At 36.2% G+C, this 20,188-nt stretch overlaps 1 protein-coding gene across 4 annotated transcripts; it reads left to right on the forward strand.

The window, feature by feature from the left end:
- The first annotated feature begins 3,889 nt into the window (after positions 1-3,889).
- Positions 3,890-18,284, forward strand: tbx1 (T-box transcription factor 1). 4 transcript variants are annotated; one of them, XM_066689463.1, is made up of 8 exons: positions 3,890-4,535; positions 5,940-6,381; positions 11,239-11,340; positions 11,585-11,756; positions 12,782-12,937; positions 15,012-15,079; positions 15,420-15,520; positions 16,375-18,284. In XM_066689463.1, exons 1-8 carry the CDS (start codon positions 4,349-4,351, stop codon positions 16,758-16,760), a joined length of 1,614 nt encoding a protein of 537 aa, XP_066545560.1. In that variant the 5' UTR covers positions 3,890-4,348; the 3' UTR covers positions 16,761-18,284. The 4 variants fall into 4 exon arrangements, with proteins under 4 accessions (XP_066545560.1, XP_066545562.1, XP_066545561.1 ...); XM_066689465.1 differs by having other exon boundaries at positions 6,042-6,381; XM_066689464.1 differs by having other exon boundaries at positions 3,891-4,535; positions 16,378-18,284.
- Positions 18,285-20,188: the final 1,904 nt, after the last annotated feature.

Here is a 20,188-nt window from a genome sequence, read left to right on the forward strand (position 1 = left end):
AGTTACATATGAATAACGAACAGACGCTTCTTTTTGTTCTTGTTCATGTTGTTCTTCTTGTTGCTGTTGTTGTTGTTCTTCTTCTTCATATTATTATTATTATTATTATTATTATTATTATTAGGCAACAAAGCTTTTTACGAATTTAATGATAGGTTAAAATAACTGTATATATGAGCTTCTGCGTTTGTTTTTTAAATTAACTATTTTGTTTCCAGGTCATGAATTAACTCACCTTAGAATCGCTGAGACGGACTAGACGAAGGAAAGATGATTACTGTAAACATCTTTATTTTAAGAGCGCCGAGCTTCCGAAGAGAACGCGATTAATTGGAGGCAGGCAGCAGGGAAATAAAGCGGCTCCCAGTTTCGAGGTAATACGGTAGCAGGCGGCAGCGGGTACACCTGGCGCACGGAGCCGGGGCGCTCAGGACTGGGATTCTGGAGCGGCATTCCCAAGTTCCATACATGAATGTCGCTCAAGGCTTTATAACATACATACATACATACATAAATACATGAACACGAACATCACTAGCACCCTTATGTGTTCAAAGTCTTTATTGTATGCTACTCTTTGTGATGGTTTTAGTTTGGCGCGTAATGGTAGGCTAATATTGTTTGTTTGTTTTGTAACAGAGAACATATTACATATTTAAACTGCAGTTCTGTTTCCGAAAGCAAGGAAGCATGACTTTGCTCTAGCTGTCATAATGTCATAAGCAATACAACAGATACGTTGGTCCTATGCGTTTCATCTGAAATGCGATCACACCCAAACACATGAATGCAACACTTATACTACTAACAGCAATACTAATGATTCATAATAACAATGATAATAAACATAACTGTTATTTTCATTGTTGTTGCTATTATTATGGAAAGCATGGTTGAATGTCCAATCATTGAAAGTAGTCGTGTCACCTTGTCTTCCAAGTATTCATGTTTATAATAGCTGAGAAATGTATGACTGTATACAGATAAATGAACAGGCACATAAATGAACATACACACCATAGACCTCCACTGCAATCCCGACACTCCAGGTATGGGCTGAATGCTTATATGCACTAAATAAACAAATACAAATATACATGACAGTGTTTTTACAAGCCTAGACCAACTAGAAAAGCCTGTATCTTAGACATATGGGCACTTTCAAACCTGGTAAGACGTCTCTGTGTACATTTGGGAAAACGAGAGAACTACTCCGAGCTGTATGCCGTGCGTGGACTTGTCAAATGAAATGCTTCAGCGAGTGTGTGTAAGCATGTATCTGTTTGTCTACCTTAAGGAATAATGTGTTGAAATAGGAACAGCTGGAGTGCAGGATGAGGAATACACCTTCATTTGCGTGTCACACTTAAGACATCGACGGTTTTCTTTAACTATACACAGAGCCTGTTAAATCTATAAACGCGTCATCCTTCAAATACAAACACACACACACACACACATAATTAGATAGATACCTATAAAGACATGTAGAGAGATAGTTGAAAAAATATCCTTATTGTATTATTTATATTTGATAAGACTATACATATGACGCAAAATAGTTTTAAGAATCGCAAAGAATGTGAAGATCTCAAAGGATATTAAATCCCAAAATACATGACACACTTGTGGCGATTCCTGTGTATTATGTATAATAAATTCAGGACATGTTTAAAAATGCAGTGTCCGGCCCGTTTAAACTGACAATGCCCTGCTATTGAATCCCAGTGTCGGGGAAGCAGCCTGGCTTTGCGCTCCGCTCGCCAGGTACGTGCGCCCTCAGAGCGCATCCCAAACAGACTTTTCCTTTTTTATCAGCTCCTGATTTTTGTCTGTTATCACCTTAGTATTTACAAAGGAAGCTTCCGACGTGGCCATGATTAAGTGGGTTGGTATCAGCGACAACATCACACAATTTGAATAAATACAAAAATAAAAATAGAGATGCAGCTGCAGCTGCAATAATGGAAAACAGATTTTATTTTACATTACCGAAATTATATTTTCTAAATAAATAGGCATTGGTGATTTAAAGCAATTATATTTAATTACTAATGATTTAATAACACATATCTGAAAATAGCCTGTATGCGCCTTAAAATGCAAGTCTGGACAGACTCGGTGGAATGTGTATTACAGGATGGATGTTGGGTGATGATGATGGTGAAGATGATCATTTAAAAAATTTAAAAAGACTTTTTAAGTAAAAGCTGCGATGGGGATGCAGAAATCTTTAGAATATATACAAACTAATTGTATAAACTACAGAAAATACACCCCAAACGACATAAAACTCTCCATCGCTTTGCCGTTCTTAATGTAAATAGTTTGCGTCAGTTAGTTTGCTCTTCTAATTTAATAACGCGTCTTCTCTCGACAAGACATGTTTCCCAGTCTTTCTTGGTATTGGCCGTGTTGATAATACACACTTAATTCTCTTTTTATTTTTAAAAAGATCTGCATGATACCTCTACAAACAAAACAGAAACACGGTAGGTTTACCCCTCCTCGTCCATGCAAGGAAAGGGGCTTAAAATAAATAATGATAAGCCGAAAAGAAAACAGTGCTGTCACTAACTAGGTTATCCCATTAGCACATATCCAACTGGTGCTGTGCTATCCCATTGCTTCAGTGTAAATTAGATTATATCCAGTTGCTATCGCAGCAACTCATCAAAACATAACTTTTGTTACTATTAATTAATTATGAACCTTGATAAGCTGATAAGCAGTTAGTGTTCTTAAAACGGTGATCCCGTGTATCGAGATAAAGGTCAAGTGTTGTAGCAAAATGCAGAACTTCTTGTGTTACACTATTTATTTATGCTGCAACATACAATCTGACCTTCGTTTACCGATCATACAGCACCATTTACCCATTGCTGTTTATTTAAACAACCCCCCCCCCCCCCCCCCACACACACACACACACACACAAATGATACCAAAAATATTGTGGCATCGTTTAAAAGCTGAAAAAATAACAAGTCTGTATATGATTAAAGTCATGTAACAGGCTATACAAGGTGAAATCCAATGCGCAATCTTATCGTTCAATTATTTATTTGAAACATTTCTCAGTCATAAGTGCAAAACACCAATTGGACAAAAAAAAAAAAAAAAAACATAAACAATAAAATAATGATTTTTAAAATTATGATTAGTATAATTAAACATTAACTCCACAAGTACAGATCCAAGTCCATGCATAGTAGCCGGTTGTCAGCACTATTCAGTCCCGCATGTGCGCGTTTTCTATGACACAGTTTATTGCTTTTAGACTAATTCATTGTATTTGCCCGTGGGCACGCTACCACAAAAGTAGTTATATTTAGGACAACTATAGCTTTTTGTATTTGTGATGATTATGTATTCAATTTAGTTTACTTGTTCAGGTTTTTCTTCCCAAAAAAACATTTCAATATAAACAGAGACTAAATATCCCATCTATACCAGACTTTAAGTTAAGCAGTGGATTTCTGTATCATATAATTAAACGGTGAGCGCTATTTGTTTTCCTTTTAATACGTTTTCTACTCGAAAATATATACTCGTCCTTTTGCACAAACTGTACAATTTCAACACGCTCCGTGGCTTGTTTCTCTCTCTGTACTTTTCTCTCTGATATCCTGTTTTTTGATATGTCGGATTTCAAAAGAATCCAATAACATTATAACGCTTCATATCGAATAATTTTAGATTTTTTTCCTTACCAATTTACAATAAAAACACATGTAATTTACGGTTATCACTGCACTGGTGAAGCCGGACATCCGCAGTGACGTTCAACGTTTTTGCGCAGTGAATTCAGATTTGGCCCTGTGATTGACAAGGTCCTATTCAATAAAACATCCCGTGGAAAGCATGCACCCTTTTTTTCTAGCTCTGTACGGGAGGCGTGGAGCTCTCACTTTTGACATGCTCTCTGCAGTAGCTTCTCTCCTTAAGGCAGACTAGCAAACTCTTATGACATCACCCAGGCTTTGAATGGGGAGGGGGGGGGAAGAGTTCGCATTTAAAGGAACAACTTTTTTGTGGATAAGCATTATTAAAATACAGGAAGAAGCTTTTAAAGCCAGCGTTATGTTTCAGAAAATCGGTGAAGTAGGACAGAGGAGCAATTTAAAGTGCTGACAGATTCTTTTAATCTCGTCTGTGGGAATAATTTGTTGTTTTCAAAACAGTGGAGTGTACTGCATCGCCAAAGGCCACCCTCTCCAGCGAAGTCTGTAGCGCTTCCAAACTATCTGCTGATCACTTTTTTTGCACGTTTCCCTGCTCGGATATTTTGGAATAACGCCGTGGGAAGGCAGGGGGAGACTGCTGTTCTCTTCTTAATTGAACGCCTATGGACGACAGTAGTTCTCTCTCTCCAAAGGCAAATGCTTTCAGTATTGCCTCTCTGATTTCAGCGGCAGAGCAAGCAGGAAACGCAGCGTTTGAGGAGCACGGTACTGGCCTGGGCACGAACTACCACAGCAGCAGCTATAGAGCACTTAAAATGCATTACAGTACTGTGACCAGGGAAATGGAAGGTATGGATAAACTCCTGCATTCTGCCAATGTATATTCCAGAATAACTGCTAAAGTTGCAAGTTGCCACATTGCGTGAGTTGCATGCAGCTGTGAGGCATCAGTCAATCTCATTTCAGTCTATGCACACTTTACATGTTATTTTAAAATGCAGCAAAGGCTACACACACCGTCTTAAAGTTAATTGTTGTTTTTCGCAGCTACAGGTAAATTAGTGGGGGTGCAATAGGTGTGAATAAAATGATGTAAGCTCCATAACAAATAGGGGAAATACAGTCCTTTACAAATGTAGGGAACTATGCATTTCTGTATTGGGGCCAGCTATTCAATATCTGGCATTAACACGTCGTCAACGGCAAATCGTATCCTCTCCAATATATACTGTAGGAGAGTTTACTGGGATTCTCCGAATATTTCCAGAATGCAGAGGCTAGTATTGTATTGATTCCCATAAGAGCTGCAATCCCGACTATAAAATGAGGAGGAAAAGTAGCAGGGGGGCGGGGGTATGAGGGGCACGGGGGGGCGTATTGTATAGATAGCAAAATGTATAGATAATGTGAAATAAGTGGATAAAAACAGACCAGACGCGGCGTGCAGACTGCTCCGTTTAAACAGGCACTGAGTTAATATACACGGCGAGTCCGAGCACCCTCGTACAATAGAGTGTATTTCTTCATGTACGATAGGTGTTTGTTGATCTTGTGCAGGGGCACTGACCATCCCTATTGTCCAAGAAGGTCTTTGTGGGCGATGCCCTTTAACTGAAAGTAAATGGGTGCCGGGATACCCATTAAAAGGGGCGCACTTCTCTGTCTGTCAGTCAGCTTCGTCCCAAGGCGAGGAAAGGCATATTACCTGCAGTTCCTTATCTAAATAGAAATAAGAACCGGTTTTATCGCGAAGGGGAGGCCCTATGCAAAGATAAGAGAGAAGTCTGGATTGCAGTGGCGCATAGAGCAGTAGCGCAGCGCACAGACCGCTTGGAATAACTTGGACAGACAATCTCAGACAAGCAAGGCAGCGCATTTGTATATGGAAGTCGAGAAAGCAGACTCGTTTTGCTCTATATTTTGTATCATTACATTTATAGACAGATACAGATAAAAAGGCGATTTTAAGGAACTGAGCATTTGACCTACTTTTGTATTTTCTTCTTTGGATGTAATTTCAAAGTTTCGTTGACAAAGAAACAACCCCGTACAGGCTGTATGTGGTATTTAAAAACTTAAAACCTACAGAGGACATACAACCACGGAGATGAATGGAAAGAACTGTTAGGCTTACAAAAGGGAATATTTTTGATCGGTTTGTGTCGTGCATAATTATTTTGGGGGCTTATTTGTGATTTAAAACAAAAAATAAACTTTTTCCCCCCCTCTTCTTTTTTTTCTTTTACTAATAAGAGCGTATCGAAAAAGAAGGAACAGTAAGCCCGGTTTTGGGAATGATTTCAGCCATTTCCAGTCCGTGGCTGACTCAGCTGTCCCATTTTTGCGATGTTGCAGCCTTCACCACCAGCAGCCTGAGCAGCCTGAATGCGCCCGGGAGTTACCACCTCTCGCCGTCCCCTGGGGACCCGTACAGTCAGCATGAGCCCCATTACGAGCCCTGCTCCGCCGCCCAGCACAGCTACAGCTACCCGGGCTCCAACCCGGGCCAGGCCCAGCAGAGCGACACCGGGACCTCCAGCTGCTCCTCGTCGTCCTCAAACTCCACTCCCAACAGCAAGCCCCCCGTAAAGAAGAACCCCAAAGTGGCCAACATTAACGTGCAATTGGAGATGAAGGCACTGTGGGATGAATTTAACCAACTTGGGACTGAGATGATCGTAACCAAGGCTGGCAGGTGAGTCGGTTTCTGAATGTATTCTGTGATTCTTTTGCACAGATATTATGGCCGTATAACACGACGTGTTGGCAGCTTTTTAGGACGCTCACGGAGAGACTTTCCTTGGGGGAGCTATTCCTTATTGTAATTCAAATAATATCAAGGCCTACTGGAAATAAACACATTCAAGACGCTTTCTAAGAGCGATTTCCTCACACCGAGAATGGCGACAAAAGAAGAGTTGAAATACATAAAATCAAATTATAGAATACATGAATTAATTCATAAACAATCGAAATATCCAAAACATTAAGCTTAGATAATTGTGATCAATATGCAATTTAAAGTAATGCGTTCGTGGTGTTACATTTGATATGTCAAATTGAAATCAAATTATTTTGGTTTGACACACAATAATTTGCCAATAAATATTATTTAATTGACAAACTTGCACCTATAGAAAATGTCTATAGTTATGTTTGAAAGGTTAATTGTGATTTACTATTAATTATAATACAAAGAAAGAGACAAGAGATGTGGGCTACAAAACGATGGTTCTGTTACACATAGAGATACCTTTGCACTGTTTATATTCTACAAATGATTTAAAGATTTAAAAATCACGAGAATCCCATATGATTACAAGCACAGCAATATTTCCAGCTGAGTTTGTTCTGATTTCCTCAGGCTTATAAAACGTGGCTGGTAGTTTAACATTTACAGATACACATGCGGAGCCTGTCGTTAGATTAATCTGTACTTTGCAATACATACATTTCTCTGGATTAGAAATATTATGTACAGAGAAATATGTATCTTTCATCCAACCATATTGGCTAGGGTAACTAGATCCCTAATGCAATCCAAATGCTATCAGTAAGTGTCTCACCCTGGGATTAATCCAAAGTAGAATAATTTTGTTTTTCGGGAAAACAAAGACGACGGTTTTTGCAGGAATGGACCCTTGAGGTTTACATTAGACATTTGCATGATAGCACAGCTGTTGAACACTACTATCCAATTCGAGCACACTATTCACATCGACATGTCATACACAATACGTGAAATGCAATCATTATTGTCCATTAATAAAATAAGGTATTTATTTAAGATCCAGTTGCACTTCAGTAAGATAATGGGCTTCATAGTCGATACAAAATGTAAAAATAAATCAGAAAATTATCAGTTTTAACACGAATCACGTTGCCGTTTGTATAGGCCCACAATAATAATACTAATAGCAATAATATTTTTCAAAACCATTAATTTATCAAAAAAAATATATATAATGAGTCATTGTATTTTTTAGGATCAAAATAAGTACATTAAGAAAATCGTATAATCATATAATCATACACCAACACACATACACACATGCATATAATCGTTGTCTTCCATCTCTTTGTTTGTAATATTTTTGTAAGCGATTGCACTATATATACACACACACACAAATACAAATGATTTATCATCGCATCTCATCCGCTTCCAAACTAAGCTGAATAGCTCCAAAGTATAATATGTACAGTTCAGTGTACATATTTATGACTCTCCCATTGATTAAAACCTCAAACCTCAAAGCTATTAAAGTCTACGGGGCCCATTTCAGATGAACAGTTTTAAAAATGTTAAATTAAAATATGTCTTCTTTGTTCGTAAGCTTTCTTAATCATGACTTTTTGTCAATGCAGAGGATGCAGCACGAACCGACAGATTGTAAAAACAGATACATTGCAGCATGGCTTGTTCGGGCTGTGACCTACAGTTCCTATTGCTAATTCCTCCGACTTCTCCGACAGAGTAGGGTCTCACTTGTTTACACATTCTTCAACCTAACAAGTACGGTTAAGATGTAAAAATAAACATGAAAGAAATGATAATATTCTTTCAAATAAAGTCTTGCATCGGGAGAGGTAGTTGGCTCATTGTTAATCTAATCACAAGGTAGAGGATACAAATGATGGTGCCTTCTTCCCTTGACCAGTTTCTTTAGTATGGAGTCCAGTATGAGTGAATTTATTCAGTTTTAAATGTCACGTACACATTTGCCTTCCAGATAAATATTACAGATATAAACGCACAGAAAAATCTAGATTTCAAAACTATGATGTGTACCTAGTTTACTTTGGTTATCAATATGATGCATGTAAAAAAAGTGACTGCAATCCTACAACATGCACATGTAAACTTGTGATGCGGACAGACAGCTGGTGGCCTTCCAGACATTTAAGATGGCTTTTCTGATTGTGCCCAGACAATACACATTTATAAAATACTTTGGTGAACCCTCTGATTGTAAACAAACAAAAACAAAAAAAGCAAGTAATGCATATGATGCTTTATATCTTCAATTTACTTCAGACTCCACGTCTAGATATTTTAATTAAATCACACGAGTTTTAAATAGATCACAGTTCTCTTATATTTAAGACATTCCTCATATATAATTGAAATAAATTCTAGTAGTAAATTCTATAATTATTTATAAAATATGTATTTGGAAAATAGGCATTCTTGTCATTCTCAATTACAAACTATTTATAAATACACTTTTCATGATGGAGTTCTAGACCCTTCAGTTCCAAGCAATAAAATATGTACGAGCGATTTCCCTTCAACATGAGACAATCGATTCAATTTTGGGAAACACTACATATAAAAAAAGAACAGTTTGGGCTTTTAAAAATGTTTTTGGAAAAATGATTGTTATGTTTAAGTCTACCTAATTGAAACTGGCATGCCAGTAATGAGAAAGGAACAAAGCAAATGGAAAGAAAAAAACAGTATCGGAGGACATTGTCTTAACTAACCTAAGACTCGCACATGACAGAGCAAACAGCCGGAAGATGCAAACCAAACAAGCACTGCTTATGTGTGGAGAAGCACCAGCAGAGTTTAATGAAGTCAATTCGAGTGCACTCACTCACACTGAGACGCGTTTGAAGGGCATCGCTGTGTGCAGGCCTGATGGGCTTCTGTTTGTTGTACTTGGAGAACTCCCTGCACTCCCTGGAAGCTGCGCGCTGTATTATGAAAATAGTACATGTTCACTTTCCCTTATAGACAAGGCTTCTCCATATTTAAGATATGATACAAGAACCGTTGCATGTTTTTTTTATTTATTTTATTTCTCATTTGTTTTCAGACGCTTTCTGCTGAATTTTATGTTTTCAAGTCTAAACCTTATGTCTTTTATAACATGTATTTTGATTTACGTGGTTCGTGCAATTTCTTATGTAATTGTTGAAAACAATACAAATAAATAACATTTGTAACATGCCTAGAGTTTCAACTAAAGCTCGATAGAGTTCATAACTACATTTAGGTTATTGTTCTTTACCTCTGTATCGGTCTATGTTCAGAAATGATTGATCACCGATAAATCTCATCTTATTCTATTTCTAATATGACGGGATGTTGGGAAACATAATTTCAGAGTGACAGCTGTCAAACTCTTTAAAACAAAGTCAGGCCGTGTTGCGGTGCGCTGTTTACCTATGGCTGATCCTGCTATACACTGACACTCACTGGATCATTTGTCATTTCAGAGACACAAGAACAGAGACTCCAAACTAAAAGCAATTTAACTGCTACTTTAGCCTCACATACCCAAAACTTCCGAGCTGAATGGAGAGTCATGTTAATTGAGCAGGATCACTTTCACTCTCGCACACAACTGCACTTTCTACAAGTGCAAAAAAAAGGGGCAAAAACATGCAGGCACAAAACCCCACATTGAGTAGTTTGTGATAATAATAATAATAATAATAATAATAATAATAATAATAATAATAATAATAATAATAATACAATAACGTATATAAAGAAGAAAAACAGAAACACAGGACTTCAAAAAATCACTTAAAAGGTTTTGAGTTAATTTATCTCCATCAAAAACTGTATCAATATACATATGGATTGTTTTAAGATATAAATGTTATAAGCTAATTAGCTACTGTTAATCAATTTTACTGGTTGACAGATGGCGAAATAGCGCGATTTCTCAAAAAGGTTTTAAAAACAGACAATTTAAAGATTTTGATATCAGACAAAAGGTATTGACGTATTTGGAAAATAAATACATAGACTATAGTTTATGAAAAGTAAGCGACTTCGTGAATATTTATAGTCTCTTTTTGACAATACATCTTCATATATGTTAACGAGACTTTATGATGAAGTTTCCACCCAATTAAAATGGAATACAATATTATGTATTTATCATATAATTTGAAATGTAATGCAGTTATTTTTTATTTTCTTACTTTAGTCTTCATTACGATTGTTCCTCGGATTTAAAGCTTTAGTTATTCGTATGGTGTAATAATAATAATAAAAAATACTATTACAAGTATTCACTTTTTTTAAGGTTTAGAAATTATGTTTACGTATTTATGGTTTCACACAGTATGGTTCGGATTAGCATCCCTTATGTTAATTAATTTGTAAAACAAATCAGTCCAGTGATAGTATTGGACATCCGTTAAAACCGAATATAGTAATGCTGAATGTGTGAGGTTTTAACTATTTGTACCCGCAGTCTATTTCACTATTACAAAGCCACTTTGTTGTGTATTCGTTGCTCTTGGGTATTTGCTCTATGTTGAGTAAAACTGCATAATGATATCTTAAATGCAATTAACTTCTACATGTGCAATTCGCTTTCGGGCACTCAAACTGAAATAGAAGAAATACAGACATCTATTGTATTGCTGCTTAAATTCTTACAAGAGAATTCGTGACATTAAATTAGGAATAATATGTGTATAATAATAATAATCATAATAATAAAGTAATTCGGATATTTACTATATACTTGTAGGCTGTATAAAAGCCTGTGTAGAAACTAAACTTTCCTTGCGTTTTCTTTTTCAGGAGGATGTTTCCTACATTTCAAGTCAAAATTTTTGGGATGGACCCTATGGCCGACTATATGCTTTTAATGGATTTCTTACCAGTAGATGATAAACGATACCGGTAAGCTAAACTGAGTACATACATACAACAAATACCTAAATAGAAACGATCAGAAACAGGAATGGACTTCCGTGCGATGTATTTATTATTATTATTATTATTATTATTATTATTATTATTATTATTATTATTATTATGTGCATATTAATACTAATAGTACTATTTGCTGTAGTGCTTGCATTTCTGTAAAAATACAAATTTAAAAGTAAAAGTAAAAATGGTCTTTTTCTGTTTGTATTTGAAGGTATGCCTTCCACAGCTCATCGTGGCTGGTGGCCGGCAAGGCGGACCCCGCCACTCCCGGGAGGGTTCACTACCACCCGGACTCTCCAGCCAAGGGCGCCCAGTGGATGAAGCAAATCGTCTCCTTTGACAAACTCAAACTGACAAATAATCTACTGGATGACAACGGACATGTAAATACATCTTGATTTTACACTGGCCAACTGCATATTATTAATAATAAAAAGTATGGAGAAAATGTTAGGGTGTATATATAACCCACAATCAGCCTGATCAGATAACGCTGCTGCAGAAACACGAGGGATGCTCTGCAGGGGTTGATCATACCTGGTCTTTAATAGCCCAAATTCAAAGTGAGTTTTAAATCATTGGTTTCAAAAATCATATGATACTTTTGTTGGATTATTTTATATGGTGATTTATGGAAGGCTCTGGAGCATTTAAAACCACGGAGGCATTCATCATTGAAATTGATCAATCAAATTAAGAATCAATAGTTATTATTTAAGACTATATAATATGCGTCTTTATTGTGTTATAGTCTGTGATTCAAATAGTAAATATGTATATCTCATCTTTGAGCAAAGGTGACATGGGGAGAGGGGTATACATTTTTAATTATAATCCAACAGGAAAATTAAAATAGAAAATTGATATAATTGTGTCTAATTATATATATACAGCTCTGGAAAAAATGAAGCCACTGCAAAATGATCCGTTTCTCTGGTTTTAATATTTATAGGTATGTGTTGGGTAAAATGAACATTTTTGTTTAATTCTATAAACTACTGACTACATTTCTCCCAAATTCCAAATACAAATGGAATGGAATGGAATGGCTGCCATACATGTAGAGATGCTGATTTAAGAAAAAATTGCAGTGGTCTCTTATTTTTTTCCAGAGCTGTACATATATAAATATACTGAAACACTCAATAAGTGTGTGGCGAAGTTCTATCCTTTAACTAAATGAGGTTAATTCATTTATTTTTAGATTGTCCTGATAAAATAAAAAATAAAAAATACCACTATGCCTTAACAGAACAAAAAGATACAGGTATTTATCTTAAAAGTAATAGTGCATTTTATTTACACATGATTTCCAGTACCAATTTGTGCTGATCCTGTTCAAACACCGTGGTTTTTAGCACTTTATTTTTGGGGCACACACCTAACCCCTTCTCTCCCTCTTTCACAGATCATCCTGAACTCCATGCACAGATATCAGCCCCGGTTTCATGTGGTCTATGTGGATCCCAGGAAGGACAGTGAGAAATACGCTGAAGAAAACTACAAGACCTTTGTCTTCGAGGAGACGCGCTTTACGGCGGTCACTGCCTATCAGAACCACAGGGTATGGAAGAAGCTTTTGTAATCAGCTTATGTATATCAACATTGATCTAAAAATGATAATAATAATAACAGGCTATTATGGAAATAATTAAATAACTAGTGCCACCAACTCTACCCTTGGTCTTGGTAGATGCGCAGTTAGAAAAAATCCACCAGACATGATGCAAATACTAATTATGTCTAGATTTACATACAATTAAATAAACGAATGTAATGAATACATCTGAACGTTACAGCAGTCAATGTGTGGTTCCTTCAAACGCTCACAGCACTTCAGACTGAATTCGTATCTTTCAAGTCTCTTTCAAGTCCCCCCCTCCCTATCTAGCACTTCAATGGAGTAAAGTGGACATTAAAGAAAAAAACTAAACCAAAAACCTTCAGACAATGTTGTTTGTCCCATTCTTGATCAAAATAATCAACATGTTTAAAAATAAAATCTTCAAATCACCCGGGGCAAAACTGTACTGTCACTCAACGGAAACAATTAAAGTAGAGGAAATATCTGTTTTATATTCTGGTTACTGTATCTGTGCACACAGCTATTCACATTTCCTTTACTTCTGAGGAACAAAAGCCTTTTTCTGGTTTTGATTTGAACAGAGGAAAAATAAAATGGAATAACGGAGAGCGATTCTTTGAAAATGGAACCTTCTTTTGTTTTGGGCCTTTTTAGAAAATAGACTCTTAATGACCGACATGACCTGAGCGTCAAAAACATTTTTTAACCACTAACTAATGGTCCATCTATTTACATCAGGCTATATTAGCTATTTTGCAAGCTGCGCTGGATAAATGCGTAACAATAACAGCAATAATATATAATGCCATGAATACCACCACCGTATTAAAACAGAGATATAAACTGAATTCAAAACTACGGTCACCTACAGTTATAATCAAGGTGCTCTCATGTATCCCGTACTGTAGGAAAAAATATCACTATTTAATTTTGTATGTTTTTGTCTGTTTATTAGGACCATCCGTATAGCGCTCAGTGCATATATCTGTCTGTATGCATTTTATTTCTTACAAACTACGCGTTGGCAGTATAACAATACAATTAATAACATTTAACATTTTCGTTTAGATTTTATATATTTGTATACAATACTCATTAAATAACGTATAGACGATTATAGGCATTGTAAAATAATATTATGAATAATAATATGTCCTTATTCTATCATTAAAAAATCCAATGCTTCATATATTACAAAACATGTGCATCACTGCACAGCTGTATCTAGCATATTGTCGTATTTGCAGAAGATAAATATATCGACAACTTCAATATTTTAGAAGGGTTGTTCAAATGAATAAAGTCTTCACATTGAAGTAATGCACACACCTAAGGAAAAACGTGTTTAGGGTCGCTTACACATTAAATACTATAATACATGTATTCTATGTTAATGAATTTGAAAACACCGGTTCAGTGGGACCTGTACCTTTAATAAAAGTGTTTTTTCTTCCCTCTCGTTGGCATGTAATTGATGGTCCGGCACAGCTGTCTTATTTCTTCCCCAGTCTCTTGTCTTTTCCTACCCCTGTCTTCTATCAGTTTGACCCCTCGGTCTCAAACTGTCACTGAGGGGCTTCAAGTTTGTTTTCCAACTCATTCCGGAAATTCAACAACCACATCACTTTATCTGTACAGAAAAGACCGAAGCCTTATCAATTACTATCCATGACAAAATATGCCTTTTATGTATTTCATTTATGATGTTTTTTTTTATTTTCTTGTCTGGAATAACGCATTTCCAGAAATTAAGACCTGTATTAACCTACCAACATTGTTCGATGGTGCATTTCACATGATCTTTGATCCTCAACTTCACTGTGTTCACACACTAATTATTTGAAACAAAAAACAAATAAAACAAGACGTTGTCAAATAAACTTTCAAATTAAATAATATTTGTATATAGGCTAGTGAACTAAACTAAATCACAGACACTAATTATGCATTAACAACATTTATTGAATATATTTTTTATAAGAGATCCCCAGCTTTATATACCCGAGCATAAGTGAAGGGTATTTGAATGAAAGTCTTGTTTTGTTCTTTTCAGATCACGCAGTTAAAAATCGCCAGTAATCCCTTCGCCAAAGGCTTCAGGGACTGCGATCCGGAAGACTGGTGAGTGATGCTTTTAAAATTAATTAATGAAAGCATTGCGAAAATGTTATAAATGATCTCCATGAAAAACAAGAAAAGTCAAATTAAACACAATATCAATGTATACACATAATGTTAACCTTGTGTAATAAAAATGTATTAAAATAAGTACATTAAAATGCATTTATTTAAACAAAATGTGTTGAAAAGTCTAGACAGTTATTATATTGCGTTGTATTTAAAGCCCATTTAGATAGCAGCCCATTTAAATGATATTTATGAGGGTGATACATATTTATAACTTCTTTTGAAAGCGCACTTTTTTCAAATACTGTTATTGTGCTCCATTTGCCCATGTTAGGCCGAGAAATCACCGGCCAGGATCCCTGCCAATCATGAGTGCCTTCGCCAGGACCAGGAACCCCATGTCATCCCCCCCACAGCAGAACGGCACCGAGAAAGGTACAACTGTGCACCTTATACCTTCACATCATTATATTAGGCACATTTCATTAGAATTTGCATACAATGATATATATGGTACTGCTTTGCGTTTCACTGCAAAACCAGTGTCGAATGTCGAATTCTATATATTTGATTGTCTACGCACTGTTTGTAAAGCGAGCATTGAGTAAAACAGTCACGTTTATACTGGTATTGTATTTTGAAAAACGAATTGAGTTATTGATATTTGTATAGTAAGACCAGAACATAGCAACAGCTATAATTTCTACAAAAAGACAATTAGTATGGACCCAGAAAGAATTTATTCCGTCAATTTTAAACATTAAAATAAATAAATAAATAAAGATGGAGTAAGATACTATTTATTTTATGACTAAAACACAGCATTTTGTTTTTAAGACTAATATTCTGTGGTTGTAATTTTAAAAGTAATCCATGTTAAAGTGAGACTCAGAAGTCAGTGATGAGGCTGTTTCACTTCATAGTCCTCAGAAGTGGTGCCAATCATATATAAAGCAGTAGCAGAAATACCTTTATGCATACCTCAAGATTGTACATTTCCATTTTAACCTCAAAATAAAGTATACATTATTTAAATCAGTTATTAGAATTAGAACAAAGAATAAACACTTATTGATAAAAATAAATAGTATATATAGGTAAAATATTATAGGTAAAATATTCAGACTTTTCATTTTTATACCCAAGTGAAACTTAGTGGTTGTGGTGTGACTTTGTATGTATATACATATAAATGCTGCTGTATGCAGTCTTGCTCTGTGATCCTGTTAGAAACCCCTCTAACCTAATGTTTGTCATTGCCTTTCATTCTGTGGTGCCGTTTGATCCAGAAGTAGACAGCCGGCGAGAGTATGACCGCGACCCCAGCAGCACCCCCATCCACGGCGACCCCGCCCACCAGCTGATGTCACGCGTCCTGAGCCCGGCACTCCCTGTCCCAGGCGGGCTGCACCCTGTCCCCCTGACCACGGGACGCCCCAGCCCCCCCCACGAACTGCGGCTTGATGGGCACCCCCAAGCCCCCGACACCCTCCACCACCACCCCTACAAGTACCCCAGCACCTACGAACACTACCTGGGAGCCAAGACCAGGCCGTCTCCCTACCCACTGCCCAGTATCCGGGGGCACGGCTACCACCACCATATGAACCCCGCTGCTGCCAACATGTACTCTGCTGCCGGAGCCCCTGCAAATTACGACTACGGCCCTAGATAACAGCTTTGTTTTAAGTAATGTATATATATATAAAACTATATATGTACACAGAAATGGTTGAAGTGCACGGCAACGTGAGACAAGGAAATCAAAACACTATTTTCGCGTGCATTGCTAAATTAAAGTGTTATAACTTCTGGGAATAACACTCCTGTGAATGGATCTGCTTGGAAGCCTCCGATATTTATTAAGGAAGGGTGGTTTAACAAGAAGCGGGGCGTCCTTCACGGCCAGTACAGGAGGATGCAGGTGGATCACACAAGCTCCCCCTGAAGACTGCCCAGCAGCTCCTTTGAACTGTGATACCAAGAGCACTCTTGAGCAAGACTTCTGCACCCATGGGTGTGGTGTGAGCTGTGAACGAGCTTACAGAGAACACAAGAAGACTCTCTGATGAGAAAAAGGATGATAGATAACCACAGACTGGAATTTCATTTTGTGTTGGATGCACTTTTTTTTGCTTTAAAAACAAGCCATATGTTATACTTTTGAACCCATCAAGCTTTTAGATTGACGAGAGATCTGTGAGCTCAGCTCTTTGAAGATAACTTGGTTGTCTTCGCTATTTGTTTCGGAGAGCAAAACCGACAAGATTGTTTTGACACTTTGGAACGTCATGAGTAATACAGAGGAGCACTCGTCACATGGCACTGACCTGCAAAAGATTACTTAAAATAAAAAAATAAAAACAATAGATACAAAGATTTCTGTGCTGTAACTGTAAAAAAATAATTAAATATTTTACTGTAAACCCTTACAAATCTTTATTTATCTTCTCTTTAAAGCATGCCATTTGAATTGAAAGAAAGTAAGGGATTCAATCCCATCGGTTATGTTTTTAAATGTCTTAACAATAGATTTAACTTCTTTTAATAGGGGTTAAAGCATATATTACATGCACAATAATGTGAGGAAAAGGAGCTGTGTCTGATCTGAAGCCTATGTCATGACACCTGAGGTTAAATATTTTTTCACATCTTCGTTTCTATGCCAAGGATCACACCTGGTGATATACTATTATTCAGTTCCATTGCCTACAGGATGTACTCACTGCTCATTGACCACAACATTTGGCAAACTCTTTTTCCAAGACTAGACATTTGAGAGCACAGACACAGACTCGTATTATATATATATATATATATATATATATATATATATATATATATAATATACAATACGTATTAATATATTATATATAATACGTATTCAAACATGTCTCTGTGGGTGCAACTTACCCTATGATACTATGATACATATGATACTAGACCATATTCTGACAGTATAAAGTATATATAATTAGTGCCAAAACATTGGTAACATGAATGAAGTTTGTGTATTTATTGGTCAGCATTTTCTACGGAGGCAGAACAGTGAATCAGTTTTAAAGAAATCAAGGAGCGATATATCCTGGATATCTGCAAACAAATGTAGATAACTAGATATTTGTGTAGATAGTTCCTCTTGCTGTTTACATAAAATGAATTTGTTTGAACATGACTTTTATAAATGTTTTGAAAACAATACCGTCTTCTGTGATTAATTTAGATTCACGGCTCGTGCTATGAAGGTCGCTCAGCCAAACACTTGACTCATTTACACTTTTAACCTATGTACATCTGTTATGTCATGGGTCGTATTTCCCTGAAACCACCGGTAACATCTCATTACACTTTCCACAATACATTCCACCCCCCCAGAGGCCCACAGGACAGAATATGATTATAAAACTTCTAAAATCTAAATCTGTGTTCTTCAGGAACTATATCTAGATGCAGGGTAATGACCACACAGGGTGATAGTTACGAGGCTGGTTTATGGTTTATGGGTAATATTAAACCTTGCGAGAACATTCAAAGCTAACCCCATGAACTCCAGCTTTCCCCCTCAGCGCAGGGCCGCAGTGCTTCACTATTATGACCATGAAAGCAAAGCTTGGCTTCTATTCACAAAACCGAGCTGACATTTGTTGAGCTTATCTAGAGTTATCACTCCACACCAGGCCTAACGGTCAATGGCGTTCTGCAGACTTGGGTGTTATTCTTGTCTAAATTATCAATAAGATGATCAGTCATATTTGAATCGGAAATCTACAGTATTCTTTTTCTTTTGTTTTGTCGTGAGAGCAGCCAGTGTAGCAATCCTGTGGGGGGAAGAGAACAGTCTGACCTCTGACTGTTAATGACTTTCTGAAGGGTCAAAGGTTAAACAATGTTTCCAGCAGTTAGGGTGACACCTAATTGATCATTTCATTTCTGTTCAGGATACAGATGTCTTGACATGCAGAATAGCCCAGAAATGATTAATTTTGATGCACATGGGCTTTTTTCCAACCCCCTTTAACACATTTTGCATTATTGTAATTATTATTTTAAAAAATTAAAAATTAAAAGTTTTTATGTAACAAACCAAGTAGATCTATCTCTCTGAATGGCACTGCTTAGAAAAGGGAAATAAAAACTACATCATGTTCTAACTCATTCTATTGAGCACAAACTATCCCTGCTGTTGAGCTACAAGACATACTGAACTGCTTTCCCCTTTGAGGGAAACCACTGATCATTACGCAAATGTGATTAACAATTTAGGCAAATCATATATTTGCCTTAAATGTTTTGTGTCATGGTATTCTTATTTTATTATTTTCATTTACATGTATTAAGTGAGGTTGAAAAAACTTTTTATTTAAACCCAACTTTTATATTTGGTATTTTTATTATTATGACTTTAAATTCATAGTATTTATTATATTATATTATATTATATTATATTATATTATATATCATCAGTCTTTATTGATCCACTGCTGGATGAAGGATTTCACAAGATGTTCTCACTTGTTTGGAAATACAGCATATGTTTTCCATGTCATGCCTGCAAAGCTTGTTTCATCTTCCCATCTTTTATGTGGTCTTCTTCCAGGTATTTTTCATCTTTTGGGATTCATTCTATGGCTTCCTTTGTCAATTTTTTTCCATAACAATAACCATTTTTACATTTTCACATACAAATGTCACATACATTTGTTTGTTCTTCATTTATTTGTTTTGCCGTCTCCAGTTGTAATTACAAATATACATCTTTCCATGCTTTGTGTTGTTTGTCCAGGTTTCAGAGCCATACGTGAGCACTGGTAGTATGCACTGATCAAACAGGCATACACATAATTTAAAACGTGGAGATTTTAATACAAATGCAATTTAGAATACTTATATTTACTTTAAACAGTACAATAAAATTAAACCAAAAAAATAAGTGATATCTTAATAACGATAATAATAATAATAAAGTAACACACACACAAAAAGTCAGATGATATTGAGAAAGATACATTAGAAAAGTTCAGACTGCCATGGGAAACTATTTTATAAACCTATTTCCATCCATTTATTTCTTTTTACCACATCCTCATTAGAAGCAGTAATAAT

This window comes from Amia ocellicauda, chromosome 17, assembly GCF_036373705.1.
Source record: "Amia ocellicauda isolate fAmiCal2 chromosome 17, fAmiCal2.hap1, whole genome shotgun sequence".
NCBI classification, from domain to species: Eukaryota; Metazoa; Chordata; class Actinopteri; order Amiiformes; family Amiidae; genus Amia; species Amia ocellicauda.

Coding starts and splice junctions, on each gene's coding strand:
- tbx1 (XM_066689463.1), top strand. CDS start 4,349: ATGGACGACAGTAGTTCTCTCTCTCCAAAGGCAAATGCTTTCAGTATT. Junction 11,757..12,781: donor TACTGGATGACAACGGACAT/GTAAATACATCT, acceptor CCTCTTTCACAG/ATCATCCTGAACTCCATGCA. Junction 15,080..15,419: donor GACTGCGATCCGGAAGACTG/GTGAGTGATGCT, acceptor TGCCCATGTTAG/GCCGAGAAATCACCGGCCAG.